Source organism: Synchiropus splendidus, chromosome 2 (genome assembly GCF_027744825.2).
Source record: "Synchiropus splendidus isolate RoL2022-P1 chromosome 2, RoL_Sspl_1.0, whole genome shotgun sequence".
Lineage (NCBI taxonomy): Eukaryota > Metazoa > Chordata > Actinopteri > Syngnathiformes > Callionymidae > Synchiropus > Synchiropus splendidus.
In genome coordinates, this window is record NC_071335.1 from 35,629,847 (window position 1) to 35,653,656 (window position 23,810).

The 23,810-nt window shown below is 43.7% G+C and overlaps 3 protein-coding genes across 4 annotated transcripts; all 3 read left to right on the forward strand.

Annotated features, from left to right (window-relative positions):
• The first annotated feature begins 2,496 nt into the window (after positions 1-2,496).
• LOC128754413 (retinal cone rhodopsin-sensitive cGMP 3',5'-cyclic phosphodiesterase subunit gamma-like) lies at positions 2,497-3,357 on the forward strand. Its single transcript, XM_053857017.1, has 3 exons — positions 2,497-2,568; positions 2,687-2,802; positions 2,874-3,357. Exons 2-3 carry the CDS (start codon positions 2,699-2,701, stop codon positions 2,989-2,991), a joined length of 222 nt encoding a protein of 73 aa, XP_053712992.1. The 5' UTR covers positions 2,497-2,568; positions 2,687-2,698; the 3' UTR covers positions 2,992-3,357.
• Positions 3,358-9,736: 6,379 nt separating this feature from the next.
• On the forward strand, positions 9,737-15,929 carry LOC128754405 (endoplasmic reticulum resident protein 27-like). Of its 2 annotated transcripts, none has more exons than XM_053857002.1 (7): positions 9,737-9,854; positions 12,575-12,660; positions 14,027-14,164; positions 14,233-14,349; positions 14,408-14,533; positions 14,614-14,811; positions 15,781-15,929. In XM_053857002.1, the coding sequence occupies exons 1-7, from the start codon at positions 9,797-9,799 to the stop codon at positions 15,817-15,819; spliced, it is 762 nt and encodes a 253-aa protein (XP_053712977.1). In that variant the 5' UTR covers positions 9,737-9,796; the 3' UTR covers positions 15,820-15,929. The 2 variants fall into 2 exon arrangements, with proteins under 2 accessions (XP_053712977.1, XP_053712978.1); XM_053857003.1 differs by having other exon boundaries at positions 14,233-14,319.
• Positions 15,930-21,665: 5,736 nt separating this feature from the next.
• LOC128754571 (osteocalcin 2-like) lies at positions 21,666-22,530 on the forward strand. Its single transcript, XM_053857281.1, has 4 exons — positions 21,666-21,726; positions 21,788-22,180; positions 22,243-22,336; positions 22,428-22,530. The coding sequence occupies exons 1-4, from the start codon at positions 21,666-21,668 to the stop codon at positions 22,528-22,530; spliced, it is 651 nt and encodes a 216-aa protein (XP_053713256.1).
• Positions 22,531-23,810: the final 1,280 nt, after the last annotated feature.

The window sequence follows — 23,810 nt, forward strand, 5'->3', positions numbered from 1 at the left end:
CTCCACTGCCATCTAGAACAGACCAGAGGACTCAGACAAGTCCAGAGTTTGGTGGTGTCACAGGACAAATACGGACAGTGGTGTGGCATGAGAAATGACACTGCCCCCCACATCTGGGACGACTGACGTGAAGAGTGGCTCTTTAATCCTGCCTTGTGAGTGGAACACTGTGATCTGCACAGTGGCCGAGCAGAGAACCACGAGTCATCGGCAATATGCTGATATAAAGCACAAAACTGTGTCGGGCCCAGACCTGGAAGTGCGTTGGAAGAAACCATTGAGAGTTCGAAGGGGAGTCTGTGATTATGGCGGGAAAAGAATCTTGGGATCCAACCGATCCCAAACTGAAGCACACATTCTCTTCCTCATGAAGCTGAGAGCTGAGTTCCAACACATGGAGATGCAGCCCTTCAGTTCCACTGGTGCATCACCAACGGAGAATAAGCAAGAATGAGGAGTAATGACTGAGAGCTGCACCATCACAAACCTTCCAAGTCTCAAGTAAAGGACAAAGAAGTGTAATGACACACAATTCACACATATTCCTTTAGCGATCAGCAAGTGTGCTCTTACTGTATCTAACAAGCTTTGTTTAAGTGACTTAAAAGGACTCTGCATATCTAAACACCAGGAAAACACAGCAGTGAGACCTTGGCAACGAATTGGCTTCTGGATCAAATAATAGTAAAATACTAATGAGTGCAAAACAAATACTACAAGTGCAAAGTAAGTGCAAGTAAGTAAAGTAATGTAAAGCGCAAAACAGAAAAAAGAATGACAGAATGACCTATATGTAAACTATACAAACAAACAAAAACAGTAACATTGCAGCAGCTGGGGAGGTTATCGCACAATAGGAGGTAGCTACATCCATTTGGTATGTAACAGTCTGATGGCCAGGGGGACGTAGCTGTTTCTGAATCTGCTTGTTGCGCACTGGATACTGCGGAACCTTCTGCCAGACGGCAGACGGGAGAACAGTCTATGCTGCAGGTGTGTGGGGTCCGAGAGAATGTGCTGGGCTCCGGATAGAAGTAATAAGAATTGTTCTTCACTCTGCTCCCCACTGCGGGTCTAATGAAGGTTAATCTAATCTCGCTTAATCTCTTTTAATCTCTCAGATCAAGTTGAGATCAGAGAGGTGTTCGGGAATTGAAATGAACTTCTATTCTTTATCTTCACCTGAGCGGCAACACAGCAGTAAACTGTGAAGGCATCAGCAAGTCAAAACATCTGTCCATCACCTAGTGTGATGTGAGGAAGGTTCTGAGGAGGATGAAGTGCATGAAAGCTGAACTTTTGGATGGGATGTGCGGATAAGTCCTGAAATCCTATGCAAATGAGCCTGCTCTCCTGATGACAGACATGTTTAATCCATCCCAATCCTTGCAAATTGTTCCTTCTTGCGTGAAGAAGTTCATCAATTTCCTGTTGCGAGAACAAATCCCAACCCAGTGGCTCTAAAGGATTGCATCACCTTCTCCCTGCCCTGGGCATTTAATCCACTCCACTTTGCTTACAGGGCAAACGGATGATGCCACTGTCAACATCCTCCCTACCTTTCGGATCCAGAAGATATGCAGACTTCAGCTCAACATTCAACACCATAGTCCCCTCCGTCCTCACTGAGAAGATGAGAAACCTGAACATCAACACAGCACTCTGCCACTGGGTCCAGAGCATCCTCCTCTTCAACATCCTCATGCATGCCTGCATTGCTGCTGACAACTCCACCTCCATCATCAAGTTTGATGCCAAGCAAGCCCAGGTGGGGGCGCTTACACCTTAGTGTCGAGCACAACAACATGCCCTTAAATGCTACTAAAACCAACCAAAAAAAACCCAAGCTACTCCCCACTAGAGATCAGCTGTAGCACTGTGAGGAGGGTGACCTTCATCAAGCAGATGGTGGTCCTCATCTCACATGCATGCCCAGAGAGTCAATAGTCACCAAGTCTCAATAGAGACTCTTCTTTCTCTGGTGGTTGTGGAAATTCTGGATTCAGCATGAAGCTTTCCAGAGCACCCTGGTTGAGAGCATCACTACCTGGGTAGGGAGCTGCACTGTGATTCAGCTGAGGTTGTAGTGGCCTGCAGAACAGACAGCCACTCTGCTGGGCATCTTCAACAAGAGGGTCAGCAGCTCCTCGGTTGCTGCTGCTGTCTGTAATGGACTGATCTGCCAAGCCTTTCCATTTTATACCACTATTCTATTTCCCCAGACATTCTTGTGTTCTCTCTTCTCTTTGCACTGTTGAACTTAAATGTCTGAAGAATTTTCACTTCACATAAACTGGGAATATCCGGATCATTAAAGTACCACTATCTGCATGGGAATCCAAAGGGTTACAATAAGGACATCATCTACAAATAAAGGGCTTTCTATATGCAGTTGGGCTAATATCCTGGGGTACATCTATTTATGGATTAGCTCAGCAGAAGAAGCTACAAGTGACAGGGCAGAGCAGCCGACACCTAAGAGGATTAAACACCTCGGCATATTTAAAAGCTGCCGTTCCTCTGAAGGGACTATCAGAACTGCACTGAGAACTTGAGACTTGACACACGGTGAGGAGAAGAGCTGGTGTTGACTAGATAATAGAAACATTTGTTTTGATTGATATTTTAAAAAATTGTCATTACTTCAGTTTATTTTTTATGTTAAATATTGTGTTTTCCTGTTCAGTCACTCAACGCAATGGCGGACGTCGCAACACCCGCAGAGAAGAAGGCTCCTCCCAAATTCAAGCAGAGGACCACGCGCACCTTCAAGAGCAAGGCCCCCAAACCAGGCCAGAAGGGGTGAGCACATCTCTCTTCTCTCATTGTTCCTATTCCAGGCACGTTCTCATCTGAGCTTCTCATCTGTCCAGGTTCGGAGACGACATCCCCGGCATGGAGGGTCTGGGCACAGACATCACCGTGGTCTGCCCATGGGAGGCCTTCGGCGACATGGAGCTCAGTGATCTGGCCAAATACGGAATAGTTTAGCAGCTGCCCCTCTGCCTTCACCCCTCTTTGCCACCGACGTACCTCATGTGCTTCTATGGATCCAGTTGACAGTCCTCGTAGGGAGACGGCAGATTGTTGAGTTCAGACTGGAATCATCCGGACGCCCCTCTGGTTTTCTGCACTTTTTTTGCCCCTGCCTTTCCTCCAACCACCATCACCTCTTCCTCTCTCCCTCATCCTCCCAACCATCCTGCCTCCTGAGAAAACTCGTTTCACTACAAGGCCATTGTTGAATCAACAAGTAAAAGCTGCTGAGTCTAAAGTAGCACATCTATTGTATGTACAAATGCACCTATCCTATCCTCTTTGTTCTCGCCGTAGAAAAATAAAGTTTGATACAAAATATTTATTTGTGCTCCTGTTATCTTCATTACTTAATGTAGACAGTTTGCTTCATCTGTGTGTTCGGGGCTCAGATGAAACAGGGCGTCATGTGTTAAAACCTCAGTTGGCGGGAAGAAATGATAAAAACTTGTGGGAAACTGCACGCACACTGTTCATCCCTAACAGTGGCATGTGAATAACTCGGGGTCAGGGGATCAGCAGTCGAGCGTTAACTATCGCTCCCTTAATGGGATTTTTGAAGCTCAGGGTGTCTCTTACATCATGTGCTCCATATTCAGCAGCAGTTTCCAGAACACGCTGTACCATAACTCCTAAGGTACACCTCAGTTTCCCCTTTAAGCTGCTCACTTTGTGTGCTCTTGTTCCTCATACGTCTCTTTGAAATTCAACACAAACACAAAACACAAAAATAACGCTTCTCTGATCTCTGTTGCTTTGCACAAATGCTGGGAAACACAATGTCCATTTTGAGTTTAACATTACATGGTGAAGATGTTGGAAAGTTGTCAACAATATTAACATTTTTGCCAGACCCAAACACCGCTTCATAAGAGCCCAGTCCATAAGTACTTTTTAAAACCAATCCAAAGTCACCCATGGGATGCTTGTCTCAGATGCTGTGAGCAGTGCATTGCCATTGCGACATCCCAAAGCTGTCATTACAATCTATTGTCCAAATATTGCTCACAGAATATCTTTATTGAGCAAGTATTAACAACAAATACCATCAATGGAACAATGAAGTAGGGATGACAATGCCACACTGTACACAAACAAGACAGTATGGGACTAGCAAAGTAGATGCCAGCACTTTATAGACCAGTGTTCCACAGCCCTTCTTCACCTTTTCTTGGTTAGAAGTTAGTTTAAAAAAAATGAAGACATTCACGCATAAATGGGACTTAGATTAGTAGATGAAATTCTCCAAGATGGATCAAACCATCCGGTTTAGATTAATTCAAGATAATCACATTCAATAGCCTATTTTATATGATATTATGGATAAATGCAGCAGCATCCACATTTTCAGACAGACAGACAAATCAAATGTATTAATCCCCAAGAAATAAAAGAGTAGCAGCAGGATACAATGCATAGAAAAGACACAGCAGAAGAATAACGTAGCAGCAGCAGCAGGCAGATGGAGGAATGTACTGTCAACACAAAGTCAATTCCCGTACTGAGCAATGCAATTTATTGGGTACAGAAACGTTCCACCACATTCACCTCTTCTAACCAACCACCATCCATGAGGTGCGAAATGCCATGCTGTGTGCGAAGGGTATTAGTAAGGTCTCCTGAATGTTGGGAGTAGCTGCACCTTCTTATCTCCTTTGGGAAAACATTTGTCTCAGGGCACATGTCCGCACGATGCCTTCAGCTGTGCACGCCTCAACAATGCTCACGTAGATGGTACCGGTCTCAATTGTTTTTCTTTACATTTTTTTATTCTCACATACCCCCCAGCAGTAGGGATGCTCCATTTAGGATTTACATGATGTGGAAAAAATTAACCATCAAATTGTTTGAATTCAGACAGTTTGTATATACCTCTTGAAGGAGAAAAAAAAATAGAAAAACCTTGCAGAATTTGCAGAACTTTTAATTCTATGTGAGACGTTTACATACTGGCCGCTCGAGCTCAGGACCAGGCCAGACGAGGTGAGATGATCTCTCTTCTTCAATAATTGTTATTCCAGGCATGTTCTCATCCAAGGATTTCATCTGTTTAGATTCGGAGACGACCCCCCCGACATGGAGGGGGGGGTCACACTCAACTTCCTCCAAAGAGATATCCCAGCCTTTATACCTCTGTCTAGCCTCTGTATTAGTCATCATGAAATGGAACACAACCACCAATTGATGCAACTTCAGCCCTTTAAATCCAGCTGAAGCTGAAGTCACGCCTCTTAGCATTGGATTTTAAAACAACCTGAACATCCTCTTTACTGTTTTGGATTGTATTGTGTTTTTATTATTTTGTGTTCTGTCATATTCTTCTTGTTACTTATTGTTGTATTTTTTGCTTCACCCCTATAGAGTAGTGTCCATGAAATATTTGTGAAGTCCTGCCTAACTGTTGTGTTTGGACGGTTTAAGATTAAAGGAACAAGAATCTTGTACATTTTAACGATTGGTTCAGAACCTCAAACCTCAGTGGCCTGTTTTAGAGTCAGAAACAGGCCGGCACATTCTTCACACCCAGCGCGGTTGCACTCATTCACTGTAATGGTGTTTGTCGCTGTGGCACGTCACGCTGACCTCAACATACAAGTCAGGGATGCTTGTTGGCCAAAACCTCTTGATGTCCCACTGGAGGAACAAGGTCTTGAGGTGGCAAATCCACCTTCAGGCTGAGCTCACCAAAATCTGACCTGCGAAATATGAAATGACCTTTAGAGGTTGATCATCAGTCTCAACCAGAGGATGTGAAATCACAAACATCTCACCAGATAAGACGTTCCCACTCATGTTGAAAAGTTAAAATGTAATACTCAAAGTGCAGCCTGGGGCCAGTGTGGCCTTGTGCTTGTGTTTATGTGGCTCTTGTGAGGTTTTTTTCATCATTAACTCACATATTCAATATAAGTCATTAGCTATTTTGTAGCTCTTTAATTCATTATGTGCCTCTTTTTGTTATATTGTTTTTAATGTCAGTCAATGCACATTTTAACTGTATTTCTTGTCCATTAAAATAAATAAGTGAGGTAGAAAAGTTATATGTTGTGAAATGCTTTTTCATACCTACTTGTTTTTTCATGGTTCTGTTCCAATATTTATGATTTAGGTTGAGGATATTCAGATGTGCCTTGTTTTTAAATAATATATATATCATAATGTGATAATATGAAATTGTGAAATATATAAAATAAAAATAAATAATGCTACATTTGTTTCTAATTTTCTCAAATGTTTCTGCAATAAAATTTGAGTCTTTCTGGTCTGCCAGCCACTAGGAAATGAAATTGCCCAATAATGCAACAAACTTTCTGTTTGAAACCCTGTTTTTATTTAAAGTCATTTTCACCTGATGACAGAGAAACACAGGTTCTGATCTCAGGATTGTCACTTGTGACACAGGCTCCTGGGTTTTATCAACAATTACAATCGCTTTGACTGGTCAAAGAAAAGAAAAATATAGACAACCGTTTGCGATAAAATTGTGTAATCACGTAAAAAAATAAATAACAATCGATCACAGAAGTAGGTTTACGATCGGTTTTTCAAGGTTTGCCACTGAAATCTCTTGTTTTTATTTCCAGGGAGACGGGCTTCAAACACACCCACGGAGGGGAAACTCTAGCTCTTATTGTTCACACAAATTATAGTCTTCAACAAACAGCAGCCTCCGTGAGTGTGAACGCTCCACTGTTTCCCTGTTGGACAGCAACCTGACGGCCTCCTGACCAATGTGGACTCTGGTCAACCCTGACTGCTCTCACCACATGCAGCATATACAAATTACAGCCTCCAAATTCCTTGAAGGAGTGATTTTTTTTCTCCTGTGATTCCGTGAGCAACTTGTCAGTCGATAAGGATAATGGGATTGCACTAAGTGGCACAGTAGGACAGGCTAGTGCATGTGCGTGGTAGGTGTTAGTTTGTATTTTTGCTTTGCCATTTTCACTTTATAACATTTTTTTTCAGTTTTTAAACCAAATTGTTAGTGTTAATGACAGTGCCAAAACTACTACTTGCAATTGTCATGAGCGATAGAGTTAGATTTTGCGTGTAGTTTCAGTCACACTTGCAGAAACTACAACTCAATGAAACTAAAAACAAAATGACTTGTATTATCATCCTGTTGTGCACTGGGAACTCTAGACCATAATGATAATGATTCATCAAAAATTAGGACTAAAATGTTCCTTTAAAAACTGAAAAAAATACACTTTTGCAGAAGAGCAAAGCTTCCAATTGACGTGCACATGGCATGTTAGCAAACAAGGACTGCTTGGTGTTTGCATGTTTGGTCAGTGCTTTCCTTTGTGCTCTGTGGTTTCATCCTCACACTGGCAGAGGAAGTTTGGTGACTCTCAATTGTAGCCTGTGTGATAGTCTGTCTTCATGGAGAGGTCCCTCCTGTTCAGGGTGCCCCCCACCTGTCGCCCTGTGTAGCTGGGATGAACTCCAGCCTCTGCAACTGTGAAAACTTCCCAGGTCAGTTTGTTTTAAAATAAATAGTGTGTTCACTTTCACTACGTATGACTGCAATACACATACTGAATATGATAATAACATACCATGAACCTCAACTCATCCAACTAAACTAAAAGACATGAACATGCTGCATGTTCTAGCCGCCTATTCGCAGCACTTATTAGCTCGCACAAGCTCATCTCTCACGCCAACACCTGAGGATTATGAGAGCGAGATGTTCACACAGGAGCATGTGTCATAGCCTCGGCGCATTAGAGCTTGTGTAACTGAATGTTGGTGAAACACAGGCAGCTATAAGGAGGCTTCCATCTGAATACCAGTAATCTAGCAACCTGTGGTGCACCATGGTTACATCACAGCTCTCACCACTTGCATACGACAACGCACAAGACGCCAAAGCCAGTAACGTCCGGACCCAGAGGAAAAACATATTCATGCAGGAAAGTCAGCTCCGAGTTCAGCTCAGTCCAAGCAGACAGAAATATCTGTTCACGTCTTCACGTTGGTCTCATTATTTGGTGCCGACGTGTTGAATTCCAGGGTTCGCCAGGGAGCTGACGTCACAGACAGTCTGGAAACATCAGTTATTCCATTGTGAAAGTCACAATTCAGACTCATTTTACAAGGAAATGTCTACGTCGATAGTCTAATATTCAGGTCATCTGGGAAAGTTTTTTGAAAAGCAACATATGTATGCTGCAGTGTGGTGGAAAGAGATGTAAAACTTTGATAACAATGTAGAGTTCATCACGATACCTCAGTAGGTATAGAAGGATAATAGGTAGGTAATAGAAGGTAATACAACAGTAGGTATAGAAGGAAGTGCATTTCAGTTAAAGGTCATTGACCGTTCAGCTTTGTTGACATTGATTCGTGCAGGTTTATTCCTAAACACCTTCAAGGGCCGCAAACATGTCAAGGGTCTGTCTCTGACAACACATTCTGTTTAAACTGATAAGTCATAAGTCGCTGACGCGGAAGGTTGGCCTGCTTTTGAGTATTAGCGTTAAGCCTCATGGGAACACGTCAACATAAACACGCCTGACTGACATGTTGTTTCTCTTTGAACAGTGTGAAAACGCACGGATTCTTCAGCAGTTCTTCTGTGAACATGATGCAACACTATCTAACTGTGCTGTTGCTCCTCTGACTGCCGGCACCAGTATCACGCGACGGCGGACGCCTTCCTTCACCGATGGTGTTCAAGTTCACGCGGTTCAAGCTGAAGCCACTGCTGCCATCGCGACCTTCGGGGGTCACGGGTTTGAAGTCGGTTCTGTGGCAGATTCAAATTATAACTTGCACGTAGCTTTCACCAAATTCCTTTCCAGTTGAACACATTTACAAGGAACTCCGGAGACAGCACCAGACGTTATATAAAACCTTTCCATTCGGCTTCTTCTGATCGAACCGCTGTCAGACAGCGAATCTTACAATCTCCTCAGTCTGCTGATTTTGTGACAGAAAATGCAGTCAATATTTGCATGATCATTATTAGTGCCATATTTTTTTTAAATCAAATGAGGTGCAAGTCGACATTATTTATGTTTTATATCATTTAAGTGTCACTTCGAGCTGCTGATGGATAATCATTTTGAGGTGTTTATTTATTTTTTAAATCGGAAAATAAATGTCACTAAAGAGGAAAATGTTCCACAAAATGACTATAAACACTGCTTCCTACAGAAAAGCTCACTGTAAAAAACGCAACACTAACGCTCCGTATTCCAGAATGATCCTAGCTAAACATAACTAAGCAAATGCCTGTTTGAATTCACTTCAGATTTAAATATTTCAGAAAGATTTTAAATGGGAAGCTGGCATGAAGGTGCGGAATCCTAGTGACAGTTGGTGGCATGCAAATAAGGTGTGTGATGGTTGTTGAGGCCCTCATGTGGTCATTCCCCTAAAATGCATCCTCTGTCGCCCTGCAGGCTGAGCAGCAGGTGAACACACACACACACACACACACACACACACACACACACACACACACACACGCACACGTCCTCTGTGAAGGCTGCACACACACATGAATTCACACACAAGCGTCACCTGAAGAACAACAGCTTCCACACCACCCTGCCGACACACACGCCGCCGCAGGAGTGACACGTACTCTTATTTCTCTGCCCCAAACTTATCACCAACATCTGCCTGGTTCCCACAAAGCCTCCAATCACATTCTGTGCTGCCCAGTTAGAGACGACTAGAAAAGTCTCTGGCTTTAACTGGGATCCCCTTTTGTCAAACGTCAGGACTCCTTTGTGCCAAAAACATGCTGATCCCACTCATCTTCCCTCTGTTTGTGTCTTTGGCCTCCTCCACGCAGAAAGGTAAACCTGCATGTTTACGCTGAAGAGGCAAAAATGATTATGCTTCAGTACTTTTTGTTGCCTTCTTGTTTAATTAGATGTGGCTTGTGTTAGCTGTCTTTTACTTCATGATATTACAGCCACAACTCACAATAATAGAACGTATGACTGGATTCAAGATGAATGCAAATGTTTGCATAGGCTATCAAGACAGTGCCATTTAAAGCGGAACCCTTTTCAATCTTTTTTTTTTTCAATATTTAATAAACATAACAGTAACAAGTGTTTATGTTTAGCATTAATAAATGTAAATATACTTCTTCAAGGTACGTTTTGGTAAACAAAGAAAGCAATAGCTCAAGTAGGAATAGTTCAAACTCAATCACACAAGGGGCAACACAAGTCACAGGCCGAAATACATTTCCATTTACCGGAGAGTCTATAACTGGCACTATAAAACACAGCACACACGACACAGTTTGGATATGCGTCTTGCTTAAATCCACTTTCCCATCTTTCTTTGTATTCCCCTCCATTAGTTTTGGAAGTTTCCACATTAGTTGATGATTGAAGTGGATACCATCGTTTTGATAATTCATGGCACCAACGTGCATTGTTATTGATACGGCTTTTAATGCACTTTGAATTATACTTAAATATAAATTTGTTCACACTGGACATATTCAAGCCACATGCAATGACTCAGCATTATTTACGGAAGGTTGGCATGAGCATCATTAGTGTAAAAATACTTCATGTATGAACACCTCTGCAGAGGGGATAGATTCAGAGGGACATGTGCAAATACTATTTCCTCGTCTGGTTTATTTTTTTATTTCTTGTCTTGTCTTGTCTTGTCTTGTCTTGTCTTGTCTTGTCTTGCTTGTCTTGTCTTGTCTTGTCTTGTCTTGTCTTGCTTGTCTTGTCTTGTCTTGTCTTGTCTTGCTTGTCTTGTCTTGTCTTGTCTGGTCCTGTTTTGTCTTGTCTTGTCTTGTCTTGTTTTGTCTTGTCTTGTCTTGTCTTGTCTTGTCTTGCTTGTCTTGTCTTGTCTTGTTTTGCTTGTCTTGTCTTGTCTTGTCTTGTCTTGTCTTGTCTTGCTTGTCTTGTCTTGTCTTGTCTTGTTTTGCTTGTCTTGTCTTGTCTTGTCTTGTCTTGTCTTGCTTGTCTTGTCTTGTCTTGTTTTGCTTGTCTTGTCTTGTCTTGTCTTGCTTGTCTTGTCTTGTCTTGTCTTGCTTGTCTTGTCTTGTCTTGTCTTGTCTTGTCTTGTCTTGTCTTGTCTTGCTTGTCTTGTCTTGTCTTGTTTTGCTTGTCTTGTCTTGTCTTGTCTTGTCTTGCTTGTCTTGTCTTGTCTTGTCTTGTCTTGTTTTGCTTGTCTTGTCTTGTCTTGTCTTGTCTTGTCTTGCTTGTCTTGTCTTGTCTTGTTTTGCTTGTCTTGTCTTGTCTTGTCTTGCTTGTCTTGTCTTGTCTTGTCTTGTCTTGTCTTGCTTGTCTTGTCTTGTCTTGTCTTGTCTTGCTTGTCTTGTCTTGTCTTGTCTTGTCTTGTCTTGTCTTGTCTTTGCTTGTCTTGCTTGTCTTGTCTTGTCTTGTCTTGTCTTGTCTTGCTTGTCTTGTCTTGTCTTGTCTGGTCCTGTTTTGTCTTGTCTTGTCTTGTCTTGTTTTGTCTTGTCTTGTCTTGCTTGTCTTGTCTTGTCTTGTTTTGCTTGTCTTGTCTTGTCTTGTCTTGTCTTGTCTTGTCTTGTCTTGCTTGTCTTGTCTTGTCTTGTTTTGCTTGTCTTGTCTTGTCTTGTCTTGTCTTGTCTTGTCTTGTCTTGCTTGTCTTGTCTTGTCTTGTCTTGTCTGGTCCTGTTTTGTCTTGTCTTGTCTTGTCTTGTTTTGTCTTGTCTTGTCTTGTCTTGTCTTGTCTTGTCTTGTCTTGCTTGTCTTGTCTTGTCTTGTCTTGTCTTGTCTTGTCTTGTCTTGTTTTGCTTGTCTTGTCTTGTCTTGTCTTGTCTTGTGTCGTCTTGTTTTGCTTGTTTTTTCTTGTCTTGTCTTGTCTTGTCTTGTCTTCTCTTGTCTTGTCTTGTCTTGTCTTGCTTGTTTTGTCTTGTCTTGTCTTGTCTTGTTTCGTCTTGTCTTGCTTGTTTTTTCTTGTCTTGTCTTGTCTTGTCTTCTCTTGTCTTGTCTTGTCTTGTCTCGTCTTGTCTTGCTTGTTTTGTCTTGTCTTGTCTTGTCTTGTCTTGTCTTGCTTGTTTTGTCTTGTCTTGTCTTGTCTTGTTTCGTCTTGTCTTGCTTGTTTTTTCTTGTCTTGTCTTGTCTTGTCTTCTCTTGTCTTGTCTTGTCTTGTCTCGTCTTGTCTTGCTTGTTTTGTCTTGTCTTGCTTGTCTTGTCTTGTCTTGTCTTGCCTTGTCTTGTCTTGTCTTGTCTTGTCTTGTTTTTTCTTGTCTTGTTTTGCTTGTCTCGTCTCGTCTCGTCTCGTCTCGTCTCGTCTCGTCTCGTCTCGTCTCGTCTCGTCTCGTCTCGTCTCGTCTCGTCTCGTCTCGTCTCGTCTCGTCTCGTCTCGTCTTGTCTTGTCTTGTCTTGTCTTGCTTGTCTCGTCTCGTCTCGTCTCGTCTCGTCTCGTCTCGTCTCGTTTTGTCTTGTCTTGTCTTGTCTTGTCTTGTCTTGTCTTGTTTTTCCTCCTCACACGGCCAGACAGGGCTTCGTGAGGGCCTCGGACAGCACCAGTGCCCAGGTCTGGTGTAATCTGAATTTGTTTCTTCCAGACGCTGATGTACCCAGCCTGAATGACATCACAGCGACACAAGCCTTCATTAACTCGTCTGATGTGGTGGTCATCGGCTTCCTGGAGGTCAGACAGCAACAAGCCCACACACAGAAAGGGCGCTCATGAGCCTTGTTCGGTGGTGTTGATCATTGCGTGAATCTGCTCATTGTGAACCATCGGCTGTAAGAACTCCCACAGCTGCACTGTGAGCTACAGTCGCGAGCTACAAATAGAAGCCGATATTTTGTGCAGCCACACCTTTGGCAGTGATGGGACTCCAAGTACAGTGGGGTTGTGTGACAGAGGCCGGATCCTTGGCTGGACTCTGTGTGCGGGGGACGGTGGCGAGACTCATGACAGGAATGTCATCTGAGGACTTGTGGGTCGGATTCACCCCCGTGTCAACAGGCGTAAACAGAGAGTTCAGGCAAGTGCAGGGAGGAAACAGGGTGGATAAGAAAATGCTTCAAAGATGATGCACAGTGCAAAAGAGACCAAAATAAATCTGCTGTGACTCATACTGGGTGAAAACACTGTCGGCTGCCAAATAATAAGGAGGGTTGGTGTGTTACCAAAACCAGCTCCCTGGGTAAACATTCATGTAAGAATGATGACATAATCCAGGGAGCAAAAACAAAAGCAATAAAGTCATTAAAGAAATAACAATCTCGGTTAGTACTTTGGTCTCCTTTCATTGGTTCACTTGACGATAATCTACAGTCAATATCATATTTTAATGAAGGTCATGTACGAGGACGAGCTGCTGCCTCTATGAGGCGATCATTCATCGAGTAAGCACTTCATTTAGCCAAGAAGAGGACGGACCAGACCAGTCTACTCTTTTTTTGAATCGCTCTATGAAATGAATGGAGACATGAGATGAATATCCACAAATCTGACACGGTCTCTCTGATCCTCGCTGAGGGCAACAGTGTAAATGACCTCACACTGATGGAGGACTGTACTGTGTGTAGTTGAGCCGACTTCTTGAAGTTATTCTTCGAGTTAAGACTTTTTCTTTACAGCTCACAAACACCTCCAGGCACCAATTTAAACATCTAGTTCCTGATCTGCTTCAGCATGGTCAGATTATTTAATATATTAAAAAATGTAATATATTAAAACAATTTCTGCGTAAATCCTTCAGATCAGATCAAAGGTGCACCATTTTAAAGGTGAAACACAGTGAATGAAAGTGAGAGCACCATCATGTCACAAGGGTGTTTCATTTAGTTTGTTGTTTTTAGCATGGGATCATTTATAATGGTTGCTAGTGGCTGTCACGGTGACCTTAGGCAAGACACCTGACCCACCTCGTGTAAGTAAGGTGTAAGGCAGTATATTGGCAGCCACGTTTGCATCACTCTGCCCCAGGTGTTGTGTGTGTGATTGAGGTATGAATGGATAACACACTTTTCACGCCATTGTTCTGAGCATCAGTTTCTCCCAGGGAGAGGAGAGCTCCAGCTACAAAGAGCTGGTGGCAGCGGCACAGAAAGTCCAGTCCGTCCCTGTAGCCATCTGCTCAGAGAAAGAGGTTTGGGTTGAGTACGGCATCGCCTCCGACACCATCACACTTTTCAGAAAGGTCAGTCTCATCTCCATTGGTATTGACGTAGCTCCGCAACTGAACTGCAGCCATCGTGTCTGCTGCAGGCCGACAACTATCGGGAGAATCTTGTGGTTGCTGAGGCTAAGAAGGTAGAAACAGATGGTCTTGTGAATTTTTTCACCATCAATGAGGTCCGGTACATCACCGAGTACAACCAAGTGGTACGTACGCCGTCTCATCCCTCTCATCCGAGTTCACTCTGATTTCCTCCTCTGACAGACCGCAGTGGGCCTCTTTAACTCGGCGGTGAAGGTGCATGTGCTGCTCTTTGCCAACAGGGGCAGTAAAGAGTTTTCAGTCCTCAAGAAGCAGCTGGGGGCTCTGGCCCCTGAGTTTACAGGCAAGGTGAGAAAATGATAGCAGGTTTTAGCTGGTGACCTTCCCCACAATTTGAAGGAGTAAAACTTCACTGAATCTGTCCTCAGTTTCTGTTTGTGGTGATCAATGGCTCAGCTCAGTCCAACTTCAAGGCGTTGGGCTACTTTGGCCTGGACTCCAAGAGCCTCCCAAGAGTGGGCATCTACGACGGGGAGTCGGACAAGAAGTGGCTCATGCCTGCTGGTGAAATTACGGCTGAGCGTGTGAGAGAGTTTTGCCACTCGTTCCTGCAGGGGGATCTTAAGGTGAGCGATAGATGATGTGAATAAAGAGATGGATGGACAGTCTACTGTAAAGTACCTGGTCCAGTCGCTGCCTCAACCCAGCCAACGTTACTGGCCATCCATGGGTCAGTTTTCCATGTGGGATGGGGAGGCTGTCTGGAGTATTCTGGGTCAAACAAGCACCAGTGTTTATTTTCCTAGTGGTATTTTTAACCGGCAAACATTTTTTACTCCTGTTGGGGCACGACTCAGTTGCGAAGCTGCTGTCACGACACAATGCTGCATGTTTGGCAGCCAGTGAAATCGAAGAAAAACAAACTGAGGTTAGAGATAATGGCCGCATGAATGAGTTGAGGGGGTCTGCCTAAAATCTCACCGTGGTGAGGTCAGTGACATTCCCAGATGCTCCATGTTCCAACGACTGTATCCAACGGCTCTAAATCATGTGGTTAGCTCATTTTACTGCTAACAATAATCGAAATAACAAGTGACATGTTGAGCATCTTATCATTTTTCGGACCCGCTGTTAAAGTCAAAGGGTCACTTGTGGTGCTCTCACCTCATGCTTCCTGTTTTCATCGCTTCACACAGTTAGTGCTCAGATTACTAACATTATATAAATGACCGTTATTTGATGGTAGAAACATCCAGACTGGTGGTCCAGACGAGAAATGTCCTTTAATTTCTGTTTATGAGACGCCTCCTCCTACACTCATCGTAATGTATGTCGTCTGTCCTTTGATGTGTTCATTCTAAAGGAAATCTGCTATTTGCTCATCTTGTCCTTTGATGTGTTCATTATAAAGTAAATCTGCTATTTGCTCACCTGCGCATACAAAACTTCTTATATTTGTTTTGAAATGGCAATGAAACTATAAGATTAAACATTGACAGCTATGTAGAGCTGTTAAATGATTTCAGAATGTACAGTACAGTACAGTACATATTATCTACCTATGATGTCGTTGACGTTTTCCTTTAATATTTCAGGATGCGACAAGTGAAGAAGCCCCCAAATCAGAGCTGTAGGTCTCCATGGAGCATGAAAAATAAATCGGGAACCTTTCTTATGAGGAAACAAAGTACCAGTGAATTTTCTGTCAGGTGTCTGGCCTTGTAGCCTTTGACTTCATGCGCTGAGTAAAGCATGCAAAGAATTCTTTTGCCGTCTCATGTGTCTCTGCTCATTTATCGCTGTATGTTATGTTTCGTCTGTTTTGGTCTGCGGTCCGGGTCATTGTCTGTGAGCAGCAGAAATTCGGCAAAGTTAGTTTTTCTGTGTCACTTTCAACCACCACAACACAGCAACCTCAAGGATCGTGCTCAAGGTCGTGCTGAGATGACTCGTCCATGAGTCATACCCAAGTCTGCGAGGGCCAATCATTAACAGACGTGGAAACCTCCGCTCGATGAGGACCGCAGAGGAATGAAACCTGTCAAAAGCAGGCCAATGACTTTTTGTCTGCGCTAAATAAAATAGCATATTTAAGAGAAAAGCCCTGAAAAATGTCATAGAAGATCCAAAGAAAGGATAACAGATGGCTGCATACATCCAGAGGAAAAAATCCTTGGCTTGTCATAAAAATAGCCCCAGAAGCAAGAAGGGAATTTCAAGGTCCAGACTGGGTTCAGTATAATTAGTGGTGTTGTGCTGAGCGGATGCACGGAGCAGACCGGGCCGAAGCCTGGCAGGTGGATGTTTGTCAGAGGCCAGACGGACCTTTGTTTACCACAACACAGCTGCAGGGACGGGGTCTTCAGGAGGTGACTGCTCCTTCCCTTTCACTTTTTAGATTTCAAGAAAGGCAAGGCTGTCAGATCCAGATCATAGGGCTGATGAAGCAAAGCAAGATATAAAGATAAAAACGTCATCAGAACCTCGGAGTGACACTTTTAGATCCCTTTCAAAAGCTTTTCACAAAGCCCAAGGAGACGTGTGTATTACTTTTTACAATGTGCTCCTCATTGTTGACTAAAACTTCTTGTTTTTTTTTTAAAAACATTTTCTAGTTCTGGCATTTTGTCTTCACTTTCCAACTTCTGTTCTTCATGAATCTGTTTTCCATATTGTTTACTGTCCTCTTTCGACCCCAACTTTTCATCTCTATTTCTCCTCATGTCACCATTGGCTTGAAAAAGGGCAGTGAAGTGCAAAATGAGGGTGAAAAATCATGTGTTTTGAAAGGCTGAAGGACGTAAAAGACATAAAGCAGATGTGAAATATATATTCATGAGCCCTGTCAGGTCGATTATATAACTCGAATCATCTGTTATCCGTCAGTGGGTGGGCTCTGGTTTGCGATCATATAAATGCCACTGGGATTCCTGAAGCGTATTTTATCAGGTGCCAAACCACTGACTTCATATCTTTTAAACACAGTAGGTCCAGCCCTGATAATGAAAGGCGTAAAAGTGTTATCATTATTTATTGCCCTTTTATCCAGTGGAACATTAAAGAGAAGGCAGGGGAGCTTCAGCTTGTCAGTTTTACTGCTTTCCATAAAATCCCTCAAGTCACCTTAAGTCCAGAATCTTTGAGAGTAGTGGTTTTCTTTATCGTGAACTGCAGCTTGAAGGTTCTCGAAGAGGCCGACAGGGTTTTATCTATTCATTTGCTCACATTAGCAGCAATCTTAGGCGACTGATATGAAAACGATGACTCAAGTGACGTGCTGATGCTGAACTTTATCAGGTCACCAAGTGTGCGGGTCTAAAGACTCTCTTATCGAGCCCTAATTTGATTGGTAGATAAGTGAAGGTTTCCTTGTTTTGGACGGTCACACGCTCCAGGGAGCCCAACTGACCCGGCCTTACGTGACCTAGACATAGCTCGCTGCGTGCACTCAAGGTCAGCGATGGCCCTTTATACAACTATACAACTGCGCTGGAAAACTTGGCAGGAATGTCAGAATCAGTTCAACTAACTGTCATTGTATTGCTAATACCAACTTATTGTAAGAGGCTGTTATGATTTGCTACCATTGAAATTATGTTTGACATTTTTTTTTGCTATTGATGGAGTTATGAATCATAAACAATGACTTTATTATAGTTAATATACTACTAACTAGTTACTGCTTTTCTTCTACATACAGAGTTCGATATTTTTATTTTTTTATTTTTAAAATCATATCAGTCACATTAAGTTGAGGAGATATGGACGGCAGGAGGCGGTAGCGTTCTAGACCTTGGCGACACCCATTGTAATGAATATCAGCAGAGCCTGAGCTGCAGCACTAGACTCAGCAGAGTCACACATTTTTCCAAAAGCTTCGTGGATCTAGATGCTACTCAGGGACGCCACCAAACCATCTGTTTCTTGACTCATCATTTGCATTTCCTGAAAGTATTCAAAATGATTTTGCCAGCAGACAGATAAACGATGGCGATCACGTGACCTCCGCGGTGGTGGCTATAGTCATAGCCTCTGTATGACGTGTCAGAGTCCATATTTCAAGTGAGTCCAACTGTCTTCAGTGAGAGTTGGACTTTGCCAGGAGTCATTTTTATGGCAGAATGTGTACTGGTATGTGCAGCCAGAGTGAGGGGGTGTTCATGCATCGCAGGGGTCACCAAACTGCAAGCTACTGTACGGTCGCCTCGTGACCCGAAGGGCTACAGTCAGTTTGATACAGACTTCTGAAATAACTACTTAACATTAGGGCTGTTATTAGATAAAAATTTTAATCACACTAAAGCTCAGTTAACTCACGATTGATGGCACATTAATGACACATTTTGCATCTATTTTATCTCTTGTATTGATAAAAACATTCCTCATAGTTTATGCATTCATAACAGAAACAAAATGTGTGATTAATTTGCCATTATTGGCTGTTAACTTGTAATATATATTATTACGAATGATGAGTGCTGTTATCATTCTTCACACTAACAACTAACAATGGTGTTACGGGGAAGGAAAAAAAATTGACCCTTGAGGTGGAATCTCAGACATCCTGTGAAGCAGTTTACAGAGGTTAAGGAGAGAAGCCGTACCCAATGATTCTCAATAGCAAAATGTTATGTGGAGGGCTTGAGTTTCCCCAACAGACAAAGGCAGAGAGACGTGTTGGAGAGGAAGCTGAGGCAAAAGGCTGATCCATTTTTGCTCCCTAAACATTGATCTGGTGCGGCTCAGAGTAGCACCACTGCTGCGGTAAAGTGAGGTTGCGCCCCAGGAAGTAGAGCCCTGGCCTGACATGCTTGAGAGTCTCTTGGTTGTCCTGGAAACACCTCAACAAAAGGAGCTGGAAGGGAAGTCTGTGCCGCAACCTGAAGCAAAAGAGAATGGACATAGTCATCACCAGGAAGTACACACTCTGCTATACCATTCAGTCGCATCGATTACTTCAAGCAAAACAAGAGAGGTTTATCTGCTTAACCTCTGGATCGCATCGGGATGCACCTATGTTCGTATTCAAAGAAGCATATCAGGTGTATCATGATAAAACACCCGAAATACTAAATGACGCCGAGTTGATCAGCTTTATTGCCATGGTCAGTGGGGATCCCCCAACTAGGAAAGTGCTTTGGAATAATGTCCAATCATGAACAAAAACATTGTCCCTGGAGGCGGCGCTGTTGTACCAGACGGTGCTAGAGGAGGTGAGGATCAGCTGGATGATGGCCGTGTAGAACTCCACCAGCAACTTCATCGACAGTAGTCGTAGTTTCCGTAGCTGCCTCAGGAAGAACATTCTCTGCTGGGCCTTCCTGATGAGGGACCTGATGGTTGGCTCCCATTTGAGGTCCTCAGTGATGGTGCTTCCTAGGAAGCAGAAGGAGTCCACAATGGGAATGGGCGAACCAGCCAACATGAGAGGGGTTGGAGGAGCTGTGACTCTCCTGAAGTCCATGATCATCTCCACTGTCTTCTGGGCGTTGAGCTCCAGGTTGTTGTGGCTGCACCAGGACACCAGCCGCTCCACCTCCCTCCTGTAAGCCGATTCATCTCCATCTGAAATGTGCCCCATGATGGTGGTGTCATCCGCAAACTTGACTGACTGGTGACTGGAGGTGCAGCAGAGCCATGGAGAGAGAACACAGCCCTGACGAGAGCCGATGTTGAGGGTCCGAGTGTCGGAGACAGTCGTCCCCAGCTGTACGCACTGACTCCAGCTGGTCAGGAAGTGTATTCCATCTGCAGAGGGAGTCAGGCACGTTGAGCTGGCGAAGCTTGTCTTCAAGCAGAGCTAGGAGAATCGTGTTGAAAGCAGAGCTGAAGTCCACAAACAGGATTCTGGCATAGGTTCCTGGGGAGTCCAGATGCTCCAGAATGTAATGAAGGGCCTGGTTTACTGCATCGTCCACAGATCTGCTGGCTCTGTAGGCAAACTGCAATGAGTCCAGGTGAGAAGCAGTGATGGAGAGGACCAGATCCTGGCCTTCTTGGGAACAGGAATACTAGTGAGGAGTTTAAAACAGGCAGGAACATGACAGGACACCAAGGATCACTGTTGACATGTCCAAGTGCAAATTTCAGAATTCTTAATAATATTCTATAAATATTATTCCTTAAATTGTTGCGTTGTCTTCATGAATGTCATAGCATAGCCAAGTGTTTTAGATTAATAAATCCACCCCACGCACAACATCTTCTGCAGAAATCAATGCATAATTTCTTTTCTTTGCTGTTTTATCTGTATTTTGCATCTGAAAAACAATATCTCTTCTCATAGTCACAAAAATGGACACAGCACCAGACGCTGAAATTACACATCCCATATTCCAAAACAAATTCTGGAGAAGGAATAACAGCATAGAAAAAAAGAAAGGCCCGAGTGCAACGCTGCTGCTGGAATCTTTGAGATATATATGAAGTGATTTTTGTGGGGGATTCTTCGCTTCTCTATTTAAGTTGGAATATACTTGAGGTTAACGTTTATCCTCCAAATACCATCTCTCAACCGCAGCTGGCTTCACATTTGAACCATATCTTGCACTGTCGAGTCCGTATCCAAAGCCACATTTGTATCAGCGGACGTCCAAGGCATCATGGTTGGATAAATTTGGCCATATGTTTTCAGAAATGCACTCAGCCAGGCTGGGTTTGTTGGGGCTCCGTAGAGCCCTGGTGGCAGCTGAAGACGGCCAAGGCTCTGGGCCGACATGGATCTCCAAATAGTGACTGACTGCGGTTCTGGCGGGACACGGCAACATTCTAATTAAACTCTGTCGCATAATGAGGCTCGCTGCTGGTCCGTGTCACCCGATTAGTAGCTTGTGGTGGACTCAGGCTATGGTTTGGGGTTTGAGGGGGAGGCGGAACACATCTGGGGCAAAGAGCAGCTGAGCAGTGCTGGGCGAAGTGACATGTTTAACAGAACAATGGGTCGCACTGTATGTTTTATAGAGCTGTCATTTACATGTGATTTGTAGCTGAACTAGGAAGTCGTGGCTTGAAGTTCTGATCTGGGGAGACGTGAATTTAAAGCTCAGGTGTCAGCTCATATGTATAGGATTATACACTGCTAATAACCGCGTCACAGTTATCCACCTCTGTGCATGTTTTTGATTGTTGGAATGGAACCAGGAATCTCTTGCCACATTTATATGCCTGAGCTGTGTATGTGATGGTCATGTCTGTACACGGCACCAAACACAGAAGTCGGTTCTGGGTGAATGAGGTTTTTTGGACGCGGTGCCAGGGCTGCGTAGGAGTTTGTTGGGAGTTTTCACGACTGGTGGAATCGAAAACATTGACATCCAATCCAGTAGCCAATCGCAGGCCGAGCCTTGGTGTGGGTCTGGCCAGACAGTGGAGGTGGACAACAGTATATATTGACCATGATTTTGGGAGCAAGAAGCAGAGCAGTTCAACCAAGAGAAAGCATCGTTTGCTCACTAGAGAAGGACTCGAACTCCAACACATCATGAAGACCTTGACTCTCCTCGCCATCTGCGCTCTGCTCTCCGTGTGCTGGTCCATGGGAGGTGAGGGAAATCTCTTTGATGTGTCAGTCCATCAGGACAGATGATGGTGTCTTCTCTCCAGCGATTGAGCCTGAGGTCATCACTGACGACGCTGCTGACACATCTGTGGATGCTGACCCTGCTGCTGACCCCGCCGCCGACCCTGCGGCTGGCGCCGCCGCCGACCCTGCTGCTGGCGACTCCGACTCTGATTCTTCCTCCTCTTCAGAGTCAGATTCAGCCTCTTCTTCCGCGTCCGACTCAGCGTCTGATTCTGACTCCAACTCTGAGTCTGACTCTTCACAGTCCTCAGAGTCCTCAGAGTCATCTGAATCTTCAGAGTCCTCAGAGTCATCAGAATCCTCAGAATCCTCCGAGTCAGACTCCTCTGACTCCAATGGATCTGACTCTTCATCATCTTCCTCTTCATCTTCATCTTCCTCGTCCTCCTCATCAGAGTCAGCCAGCACTGAGGGTGAGCACCATAACCTTCTTGGATCCATCATCTGTTTGTCTCATCTTCTGATGTTCTCCCAGCCACTGAAGTGGTCATGAAGAGAGACCTGGCAGCTGTCCTCCTCAGGACAAGAAGAGCTCCCGGGGGAGAGCTGACACCTCTCCAGATTGAAAGGTTTGCGTGCCAAGATTCGCCTTCAGTGATTTCAAATCGCTTCCAACTGTCACTGTCATCTGACTCTGGTGTTTGCTTTCTCGTCCTGTAGCCTGAAAGAGGTGTGTGAGCTGAACGTGGCCTGTGACGAAATGGCCGACACGGAGGGGATTGTTGCCGCCTACACTGCCTATTACGGACCGGTTCCCTTTTAAAAAAAGAAGTGAATCAGACATCTTTAGATGAACTGTTTTTGTGCTTGTTTTGATCTGTAGTTATAGACGATGTATGAATCTCACTTCCTCCATCTATCTAAACTTTCTGTGTGTGTGCTAGAACAAGATGGTGCTACCACGTCAGACGTATTGTATGAATGTATTGATGTTTTTAGCAAAACAAGAAGCATTGCTCAGAAGTAGAGGAGTGGAGTCAGTATTTTTTTTGTGTACAGTGTGTGTAAATGCACCTTTTGTCATGTGTAACCAGAGAATGCAACACATTTGATGGGAATAAATTATTTTTAAAACCACTATATTTTGATCGACTTGTAGTTTGTAAACAGTGAGAAAGATCCTGGCATGTCCAACTGGTAGGAAACCCATGGACTGACCCAGGACATGCTGGAGAGATGAGTTGTCTCAGTTGCTCTGGAACCAGTGCTGGGAGAGGTTTCTGGCTTCATGGTTAGTTTGGAGAAAATAGATCAGTGAATGGGACCTTTAACAGGTGGTTACTGGAAGTGTGGGTTCCTCTGGTGCCAAGACGCGATAAAGCCAACACAAGCGCTTCTACTTCAGCTGGAGACGCACCATGGGGTTGTTCACCGTCTTGAGACACACTCGCACCCTTTGGCTTTTATCCAGTCACTCGGCTGATTTTATTCGTGATTATATCTCATCCGATTTTAGAGTCTTTTATGGTTATGTTTGTAGTTGTCTGGGTTTAGTTAATGCAATTTATCATTGCTGTTTATCGTCTAGAACATTTGGTTCTTTCACGTGAGGCCAATGCATGTTTTTTGCAGCGGAAAGTTTTGCGGAAAATCTTGAGTATTATCTCATTTAATTCCAGTAACTCAAATAACAAGACCCATATAGATCTTATTTGTTGGAGAGCTTTAAAAGGAGCAGAAAGAAGAAGAATATTTTCAATTTTTCACCTTAGCTATTATATTTTATACATTTGATTTTGGCCACTAGCCCCCAGATATATAGGTCAACCATAATTGTTCACTCATTTTTGAGTCCCTTATCTGCTCCACTGTAGTGTAGAGATTTCTCAGTCTTTTTTTTTAAACCATTATATCTATCTATATTTACCTGTGCTTGGAAGCAAGTCCCTCCTGTGGAGTACCTTTTCAAGGAGATTAAAGCATGTGGCTGGTGGGAGTCTTATCCTCTCAAGTCTCCCTCCTCCGATGCAAGATCAAAAAGCATCTGTAGATTTCCTGGTCTAACACTGGTATTAACGCATATCTGACTCTTTATAAATAACA

Bases quoted from the DNA above. Each gene is read 5' to 3' on its own strand.
- LOC128754413 (XM_053857017.1), top strand. From the start codon at position 2,699: ATGGCGGACGTCGCAACACCCGCAGAGAAGAAGGCTCCTCCCAAATTC. The intron at 2,803-2,873 runs GTGAGCACATCT...TCATCTGTCCAG, and splicing joins CCCAAACCAGGCCAGAAGGG to GTTCGGAGACGACATCCCCG.
- LOC128754405 (XM_053857002.1), top strand. From the start codon at position 9,797: ATGCTGATCCCACTCATCTTCCCTCTGTTTGTGTCTTTGGCCTCCTCC. The intron at 9,855-12,574 runs GTAAACCTGCAT...TGTTTCTTCCAG, and splicing joins GGCCTCCTCCACGCAGAAAG to ACGCTGATGTACCCAGCCTG. The intron at 14,350-14,407 runs GTACGTACGCCG...CTCCTCTGACAG, and splicing joins TCACCGAGTACAACCAAGTG to ACCGCAGTGGGCCTCTTTAA.
- LOC128754571 (XM_053857281.1), top strand. From the start codon at position 21,666: ATGAAGACCTTGACTCTCCTCGCCATCTGCGCTCTGCTCTCCGTGTGC. The intron at 22,181-22,242 runs GTGAGCACCATA...ATGTTCTCCCAG, and splicing joins AGAGTCAGCCAGCACTGAGG to CCACTGAAGTGGTCATGAAG. The intron at 22,337-22,427 runs GTTTGCGTGCCA...CTCGTCCTGTAG, and splicing joins ACACCTCTCCAGATTGAAAG to CCTGAAAGAGGTGTGTGAGC.